General features: G+C 37.4%; 1 protein-coding gene across 2 annotated transcripts in view; it reads right to left on the reverse strand.

Annotated features, from left to right (window-relative positions):
* The window catches only part of LOC105272158 (27 kDa glycoprotein), a 39,795-nt gene extending 29,856 nt beyond the window's left edge, over positions 1 to 9,939 (reverse strand). The window contains exon 1 of one of the 2 annotated variants that reach the window (XM_011314104.1): positions 9,918 to 9,939. In XM_011314104.1, the coding sequence (XP_011312406.1) occupies position 9,918 (1 nt within the window). In that variant the 5' untranslated portion in view covers positions 9,919 to 9,939. The other variant, XM_011314103.1, reaches the window with a different exon arrangement.
* Positions 9,940 to 10,233: the final 294 nt, after the last annotated feature.

Consider the following 10,233-nt stretch of genomic DNA (forward strand, 5'->3'; position numbering starts at 1 on the left):
ACTCCAGTAACAGTACCAACCTCTAGTTACCAAATCTAAAATGCACTAGAAATCACTATTACTGGACTTGTACTGTTCCCTGGCGGAACACACCCAAAATCTCATTATTTCGCTCCCGCCAGGTGGAGCGCAGACTTTATTTATGTCGCATTTCCAAATGGTTTTGGAACGTTGGTTTGGCGAATAATGAGCGGAGGGATGAGGGATGAGGGATGATTTATGCCCAGTTTCAAAAATGAACAGCGCACCTTATTCGGAACCGAACCCCTATGCTTCGCAGCTCCTCATAAATCCACTACTTTGAGAGCTTAAAATGATTTTGAGTACTTAAATAATACTAACTTGTAACGTGACATTTTCCCGGTGAATGGGAAATGGCCATTACCTTCGCCCTACTTCCCCTGAGCCTAACAAAAACCTGCTAAAATTTAACCTTATGGGCGCCAGGTAATTTTTGACAGGAATTACCAAACCGGAAAAAGTCCTTAATCCTAAACTTAACTAACCTCGATATTCGATTCACCGAAAATCGTAACTCAAACTCTTAAAACTCCAACGCTAAAACATACTCAAAAATCAAAAAGGGAACCTGAAGGGAACGGAAAGGATAGTTAGGCTTTTGGGGAAAGGTGACTGGGGGTCCTGGGGTCGCTCAGTATGCCTGTTGTGGAGAGAGGGGTGGATTGTAGATGGGAACAAGGTTATGGCAAAATCGGGAAAAATATCAAAAAGAAAGGGAAAGGGAGGCGAGAAATAAACTTATGCAACAAAACATTGTCCTTACGTGTTCCGCTATTCATGTAAAAATTCAGTACAATAATAATAAATGATAACGATTTAATTAGATTAATCTGCTTCCAAATTTTATTAGCAATTTATAATTCTCTCTCAATACCAGAGTTTCAGCAAAATCCCCAAGTATAATTTTAATTTCCCTCTTAAATCGTCGCGAACATAAATTATTTGACAATTACCGAATATATCGCTAAACATCCCATACTAGTATCCAATAATCTCATCGGAATGCGGCCTCAAGGATTATCGATTGGCGATAATCCGAGGAATAACCGAAATATTATTTTCGCCCGGGAAATCGATAATTTCCCAGAATCGGGCCCTTGACGCGGGAGTGCGAGCGAGAGAAAGAGAGCGAGAGAGACGCACGATGCCTCGCTGCCCGGTTAGCAGCGAGGAGAAATTCCCCCCAAAAAAATCTAACTTCCCTTAAAATTCCATAACTCGGAATCCGCTCGGCAGATTCCGGAAAACCCTGAACCATTTGGCTCGGGACACTCTCCCCCACAACCCCACAAGTTTTTAGGCGTAAGGACGCATAATTAGTCCCCTTAAAACAATTAATAATCACGAGGAAATTTAACGCGCGATTTCCCACCTGTTGCATACAGCCACTCGTTGGCGGCCTCGATTGCGCCACGAGGGAGAACCACCGGCCTGGTTCGTTGGCCGTGGACAATTTCACCCAAAATCCACTTAAAATTACCCCCAAAACCCCATGACTTACACCGATAACCTCCCAATCGTACTGGGGGGTAGAGGAAACCGAAATTATTCGGTAAAACCCTTTACAACTTCTCTAAAACCACCCAAAATTTGGGGGACACAACCGACGCCATTTCCCTGGCTCGGAAAAATTCATCACCGCCAATTAATTATTGGGGAGCCGCCAAAAATGGGGAAATACTCAAAATAAACCGTAAAAACTCACGATAGATTTTCTCGCAGCTCTTCTCTTCCGTTTGAGGACCATCTCGGCTGCTTCTCACTTCTCGTGTCTTGGGATGTCCTCGTCAAGTCTCACTAACCACTCTTGTTCACTCACGTGTCGATGTTATCGCGGTTAATACGCAACTAATTTTCGGAGGTCAGTGCCGCGTTGTGCTGACCCCCTAATCACGCCTACCAATCGATCGGGTGTCGATTGGTGGATCCCTCTACCTTATTCTAGGTCAAGCCCTTCGCGGGGGAATTAATTCAAACTTGAATTAATTCTCATTTCCTAAAATTTTCCTATCGCCCGTGTTTCTCTTTCCGGATCGGTTCTCCGCGATTCTCGTGACTAAAAGACCCTTATTTCTAAATCCTTAACTCTAATTTTATTTCCCTAACCCTTAATGAATTTGGCAATCCGCCGGGATAACGACTGAATTTATCCCGTGCGGCCTTCCACCCGTATTCAGTCTTGGCAATTCGTAGGGGTAGTGACTGAATCTGCCCCATACGACCTTCCACCCGTAAACAGTCTTTGGCAATCCGTCGGGGTTGTTAATATTTTCACCCCGTACGGCCTTCCACCCGTACCAATTAATCCCTTAAACCCTTTTCCTGGAGCGCCGGCTTTTTAGCCGGACCTACCCGATCCGTAGGGCTTACCCTATCCTCTAAAACTCCCCCTAACCCTTAACCTTCTCTAAACCACCCCAAAAGGGGGGGAAATCCTAATTTCCCTAAACCTAACCTACGTCCCTACTGCCTCTCTCTCTCTCCATTTTTGGATTTTTATTGGGGATCCTAACGGGCATCCCCGATGCTCGTTACAAACTCGATGCCAACTTGTTTCTTCTCAAGTTTCATTTCAATTTCTAATTATTTGTTCATTTTAGAGCACTAAGTTGAACGCACGGCGGCCATACTGTAATTCTCATCCCTCCCCTTATTACGCACCAAACAAACGTTCCAAAACCGATTGAAATGTGACATAAATAAAGCCTGCGCTCCACCTGACGGGAGCGAAATAATGAGATTTTATGTTAACATAAAACGCGCAGAATTCCTCCCCTGATATAATAAAAAAAATTGATTATCTTTTGTTTTAAGTGAGTTATGGTTAATATTTATTATTGTTGTCGATATTCCAGTCATCCGATTTCTATACATTTGACTTGATCCAATCCGGAACCGTTAAACCGGATCAGAAAAGTTTGATCAAGTCTTGATTTAAATTTGCGTTACATGTCTGATCAAAATTTGATCCAGTTACCGTGTCACTTCCGGATCAATCATCAAGTATGACCTGATCCAGTCTTGACTAGAACTTGACCAAAATTTCCACTCGGGTAGCTAACGAAGAGCGCGTTAGAGAGTATATTTAATGTCTGGGAGCATGAATTCTTCGAATGCCGTCGTATCGCAAGGTAGCGACGCCATTCGCAATTTTTCGTGTTCCGCGCCAATTTCACTATAATTTTAGGCACTGGTGCTGGTTATAATTGTGCTGTCTATGGGTGTCCTCGATGGCTTAGTCTGCGGAAACGAAAAATTTACTCGTACACTTTGCAACGTTTTGGGGCGAATGCCAGCCGGTCGCATGGTTCCGCTTGAACCTGTTGGTTGTGGTAAGGGCCCTCTCGGGCTTGCCCTTCAGGTGTCAGCGCGCGTAGTCAGATAGCGTACAAATATTACTTGCCGATTCTCCCTATTCGTAGCACGTATAAAATTCAAATTTAAATTTTGCAATTTTTTTGCATCGATTTTGATCAAAAACTTTTTCTTCATTATTCTAGTTTTATTCAGATGACTTATTTTTACCGGAACTTTCACCGAACCAAAATTTCCAAAAGAGGTTTTAAATATAGATTTTACGGAAAGTTTTAGAAAACAAGTCGTCGCCCCGTCTACGTCTAGAATCAGGTAGCTATCGGGAAGGGGCCGTTTCCGCACATTTGGGAGTCTTCTAACTAAACGTAACTAACTAATTCTAACATTTTCTAAACTAACTGTTATGCCCCAGATATTGGTGAATTGGGTTATTGTTACATATTGGAATATCCAGCATTGTCAGTGTGACACATACCAGCACAAATAGATTATGCTGACCAAGTAATGACACACAAATTATTATGTATTTAAGAAGCTCTTGGGTATGCAAAAGGCAGGTCCAAATCGAGTTCCGATGTGTGTTAGTCGTATTCTTTCTAATCAGTCAGATGACATAATTAAACTAATAAACTCTCATATTTACATACTTATAAACTATTGGTGGGATTTATCCCTTCGAGCCTAGGACCTACAATAAATATAAGTACCCCCCACGCAGGGTACAACATAACTAATGCTAAAGTTTTTCAGATTGAAACCAATCGGATGGAAAATTCCACATTTGTAGATGTAACACCCTTTACCCAATTTCGCCCGAGAAAAAGGTCGCATTCGAAGAAAACTACTCAAGTCCCAGGTATTTTACAACGGAATCTGTTAGCAGCCGGGTGACCTCAATAAAATTCCCTTTTCTCCCCAGCGGAAGCAAAGTCCACACACTTCCCACCCACTGCGCGAATTCTCACTTTGCTCCTACGCCCGGGAGAAAAATGATGTTCTCACCATGGCAAGTAAAATAAAGAGGCTGAGTGAGAAATATACTATTCCGTCATACCTAGACGGAAAGTTCGTTTATACTCTATTATCATATATCTATATATGTAATATCACCTGGACCACTCGGTTTTTAATGACTGTGCAGTTGATATTAGCTTCCTTAATGAGTTAGGCTGATAACAATATACTTCACTTCCGACAGACTTTTCGATACATGTTCAACTTTGATACAAATCTAGTAACATTCTCTAGGAAGATTTTCTATATCTATTCCGAAATTTCTATACCAATTTCTAAGGAAATATGCATTTGTGAATAAAGGGATCAATTTGAAAACTTTAAGGTTGTTGTCGTGTAAACGCGTTTCTCGACAGATTTTTTAAAAATTTCTGCTATAGATAGCTCTTAAAATTCCCTTCAAAATGAGCACAACAAAAAACCAATCGTCAGTTTCTGAGCTGAGATATGATTTTTTGAATTAACATGGGTTCAAATGCATTTTACCGTTTTTATTAAAAAAAAAAAACCACTCGACATTTTTTGATGAAATTAACACAGAACGTAGAAATAGTGACCACCAATATACTGAAAAAAAAAGAAAGTGATCGTCAGTTTCGTAGTAGACCCATAAATTTTCAAAGTAACATTATTTCTCCCAGTGGGCGGAGCGCATGGGTTTGTTGCACGCGACGCGACAACAACGCTTTTTGCTCGAGTGGCGCGAATCTATTTGGAACAGTCAATGACGAATCAAAGGGACGATTCATAAATAAAATAAATACATTGAGTGAGAAAGAGAGAGACATGAAATCAGAGACACGCTGCGCGCGGTTGCCACAATCGGCACCATTTAGCGTTAGCTGTGTGTACATTTATCCATGCATAGTACATTCTTGTGTGCATGAGTCGAGTGGAACTGTACACCCGCAAAAGTTTATATTCTATCTCGTATTCTCCGCTTAGCGGAAGATCAACCCGGAGCGTAGTAAATTTTAAGCCTGACTCTCTCGCGACAACAACCTTAATTGAAGAATATCATCAAGGAACACAAAAATAAAGAAAAGAGGATAATTTTGCAGAATTCTAAAAATAGTCACAAAAATGACACGTATCAGAGAACTTATGGTGATTATCTTTCAGCGTCCACTGAATAGCGTTGGACCAAGCAATTTGAGTTATGATTGACTGCATCCGAAGACAAATATTCCAAAATATCCACAATAATTTCATATCATGACAAAAACTTTCATTTATCACTTTGCGAAAAATTAAACTGAGAAGTATTGCTGACAGGTTTGCCTCCCAGCTCCGCTACGAGGAGATCCCATTTTTTAAACCGTTATTCGATCAATCGGAGACATTTATTTTTATTGTGTAATAACTGATTTTCAAATAATAAATTAAAAAATTAATTGTTAATTTATAGTGATGAATTGAACTCACACATACCCATATTTGAGAGGAAAAATTCATTCAATTCCATTGATTCTAACGAAAGCGTATGTTACGGACACACACTTAGGTACCCCCCAGGCGTCCTAAAAAATTGGGAATACTATTTTTTGGACCTCGCACCTTTGAAAACTATGTCTCATATCTCTTCATTGAGCAAATCGTTCTGCTAATTAATTAATACGTAAAAGTGGAAAATACCTGAATGAACTTCAATTAGCGCGATAAAGATTCATTCATTCATTACATCTGCTTGTTGAGTTGGAGAATATTCATCACTAAGTAACTACTCTTTGGAAAATTATGAAATAAATTTTAAAAAATGAACGCTTACAATCATCATTAATTTTTGATTTGATAATAAAGACACAACTACTATGACATACAAAAAAAATTTTCGTTATTGTTGGGAAAAAACGAAGGTACACCTTCGATTTATTCATTTTGACTTATTTATCACTTACAAATATTTAAAAGAGCTCCTTTTACATTCTCAAGCAATACCTGGATCATTTCACACTTGTGCGATTTTTTAAAGATTTTTTCTGGGCATAGAAAAGGAACAAATCATAAGATTTTCAATATTCCAAAGTTGTTATAATTGGCCTAGCTTCTTCTTAAAATATTTCCCAGAAATTTTGTTACAGAAATATCCTGGGGTACGTATATTTATTAATAACAAAGCTCATGTAGTAATTTAAGAATAATTCGGAAGTGTATGTTACATTATGTGACATGTTATCATTTTTTACTTATTAATTGAATGGGAAAACAATCGTCTGAGCAACTCGGGAAAAATTGCTGCATGGTCCAACTAAGAGATAAGAATCTTGAATCTATAACGGACATTTTTCGAGGGTGCAAGATAAAAAAAAAATATTGTTAATTTTTCGTGAAGTCTAGTACACGCGTACGTACACGTTCTAAAAATACATATTCGTACTCTTGTCATCATAACCAATCGTTATAACACCAAAAGTCGAAAACCTAAATTTGCATGCTTAGAATGCTTTCATTCAGAAGCTAAAATTTATAAGATTTGGTAATTTTATGTAAAATTGAACTAAATTACAACTGAACGATCCAATTTCCGGATTAATGTAATAGTGAATACGATCATGAATCATAATTTGCTCCCAATAATAATTTAATTGTTTTACAGGCGAGCCGAGGGGAAATGAAAATGGCAGCAAACAAGCAGTCGGCCATTCCTAACGATAGAAGACATATGATTGTTACTTCACATGTTATTTATTTACTTTTTTTTAATTTTACCATTTCGAATAGAATACCTGTAATCTCTCAGCTTTTTGGAGCGAATTTTCTCTTTTCTATCATTTGAAAGAAAAAAGCAAAGTTGACCCTGAGAACATCCTACCTCGCCAAATTACTCAACTATGAGATTATATTTAATATAAAAAAATGAAAAATATAGTCATCACCATTCCACTTTTCAGCATAATATTTTCATTAAATTATTTCAACGTCAGTCGTTTTTGAGATATTTGACAAAATCGTTTCATATAAGTTGAATATCTCCTGAACGAATTATCCGATCTAGCCCATTTGCAATCCCAAACATTGCAATCATCAGAGGAATCTTTCTACCAAATTTCAAGTTGATAAGTTACTTTTTAAAAATCAAAGTGGACGCATTTTTTTGAAAAACATGAAAATTGAAATACCTTGAAAACTTTGCATACATATATATATATATATATATATATATATATATTCTGGCTGATCCATATAGAACACACTGAGATAAACATTTAAAAATAATAAAAAATGTAAGCGGTTGGATAGTTTTCTGAGATATTGGCAAAAAACTTGTCAGAAACAAACACTGATGTTTAAAAAAACTACTCAACCGATCCGACTGAAATTCAGCACAGATCAAGTCCAGATTAGAACTATTATGAACTGGCCACATTTGAAATGTTTAGGAATTGATTTACTCTTTTGTCATTGACCCTCCGTTAACAATCATCACATACACATACGTTCTTCAAACTTCGTATTTTTACATTTCAGACCATTTTACGTCGTTTCCAGGGAAAATTACAAAATCGGAAAATCGAACGATTGCAATGCTTCCATTCAGAAGCAAAACCGAAAATTCTGCTTTATAGAAAATTTAATCATTATTGTGTCCGACTTTGATGGAAATTCCGACATGAGTTACCATTCAAACGGGAAATCAAATCTTAATCATAATCTGAATCCGGAAATTCGTCTTCTTAATCCCAATGGATTTATACTTTCACTATAGGTAGAGGCAAGTACTATGAGCACAGAAATTCAAAATTTGATAAACATTCATCCGTTTACCGCCGCGACGCTACCAGTATAAAGCATCGATACATCTGATACAGGGATAAAAAGTTAGAACTTAAAAATAGTCAAAATCTGAAGCGAAAATACTAATATAAATGAGAGTAGGGATAGGGTGACCAGACTAAGGTCCAATGATTTGATAAATGTTCCGAGAAATGATTTAATATTGGGTTCCGATACGGTTTATGGATTTTTGCTGTTCACTTTTATCATTTGTCAAAGTTCAGTGATCTGAATTTTTCTGCGTCGTTCGTGCAACGATCCATATTGCGAAATGGATGGCGACATACACTGAGAAAAATTCTACCACAAATTAGTGTGCTATTCACCAACCCATGGGACCAAACGGTGGTCAACAAAAAATTCGAATGACCCACCCGAAAAATTCGGATGTGGCACCCTAATTTTTGAAAAACTTACGCTACTTTTCCGTGAGACTCCCTTACAAATTGGGGCGCCACATCCGAATTTTTTGTTGACCACGGTTTCGTCCCATGGGTTGGTGAATAGCACACTAATTTTTGAATGGACTCACACGAAATAGTGATGCATTTTTCTCTCTGTGTAAAAAATCAAAGTAACATTCAGTCGTTCCCTATACCTAACCTAGTGATACACATAAAAAACACTCATCCTGTGGATAACACTCACTAACACGGTAATAATGAAGGAGATGGCAGTATTGTGATCGAAATGTAACATAGGAAAAATAATGTAGTGGGAAAGAGGACACGGACTATATTCTTATTACATGTGAATTACATGTAAATATGTTACTGTTTGCATTGAAATTTATGCATTTCTTTTGCAGAAATAAAATCCCCGAACAATCGTATTTCATGGATTATCTCTAATCTAAGCTTCTTTGTAACCTTAGGAAGCAATGATCAATGTTCAGTTGGGGAGCTATGCCCGTGGAAACTCGATTATCACGTCTGAAATAACTGATTATCAGCAAAGAATTCACATTCCAAAAATATCTGTATTATTTACTCAATTATTCTGATAATGAATGATTTCATTCGTCAATATGATGGTTTAATGAAAGTCAATGGGAATATTTTTTTATCTATATAATATGTATAATTACATATATAAACATATCATATATAGAAAAAATACATTCTAATTCTCATTCTCTCTTCTGTTGTTCATTTTCATTATCCATAACAATAACTCTACAATAAAGAATATGTAATATGATCATTTTCTCAAGATGAACTCTGGACTCACCGAAACAGATAGACCCTGAAGTAATTGTCCTCATGTTCAGTCGCATACTTTATCAATTTTGTTTCCTTGAGATTTCTTAAGCTGCTTACGAAATTCAGTATGAATATTTGTGGTTTGGATTTCACATAATAATCTCGATTGCACTCACACAATGAATAAAACTGCCTGATTTCTCGTATTCAAAGAACGAGAAAGATTTCAGGAATTAAAATAATAATACGACTGGAAAGTCATAGAAATATTTGAATGTATATATTACTGTGGGTCCCTTCAAGAAACTCAATGTAAATACGACGTATCCAGAAGTCTACTCAAGAGTGGCAACAGCTCAACACATGCTGATTGCTTTCAGTCTACTCAGTTCACCCCACCTCGATAGCGTACAAGTGACCAGGTGACCTCAAACTGACTGTTAGAATTGTTAAATAAATTGGATAACGACTTTAATCAATGTAGTTACAAAATTAGGAAGGGAGCTTCGATAAACGATTAAATCAGTACGTCGTGATTCAAAGGCTGCTATGCACGTAGTCCTCATTACAATAATTGATGGCACTACTTACTCGTCCATACGTAATCCAAATCTTATTTCCAATACTGACCACGCAACTTTTCCCCACTATTCATACCTACCCCCTCCTCTAAAGACAAACGGTGTTCGTTCTGGGGGGGAATTTAGCGCGTTTTTCCCGACTTAAACCTTATTTTTTTTTCTCTCGTTAGGAGGCGCGCAGCACCATTACAGAAAGAAAAAAATTTTCTTTAGTCAATAATATTTACAAACCACCAGTAAATCTGACAATCAGTGTGTAAATACTTCCATAAGACTTACTAATGCCAAATTTATTTTCTTGTGGTTAGTAAGTATTATTGGCTAAA

Source organism: Fopius arisanus, unplaced genomic scaffold (assembly GCF_000806365.1).
Source record: "Fopius arisanus strain USDA-PBARC FA_bdor unplaced genomic scaffold, ASM80636v1 scaffold00147, whole genome shotgun sequence".
Taxonomy (NCBI): domain Eukaryota; kingdom Metazoa; phylum Arthropoda; class Insecta; order Hymenoptera; family Braconidae; genus Fopius; species Fopius arisanus.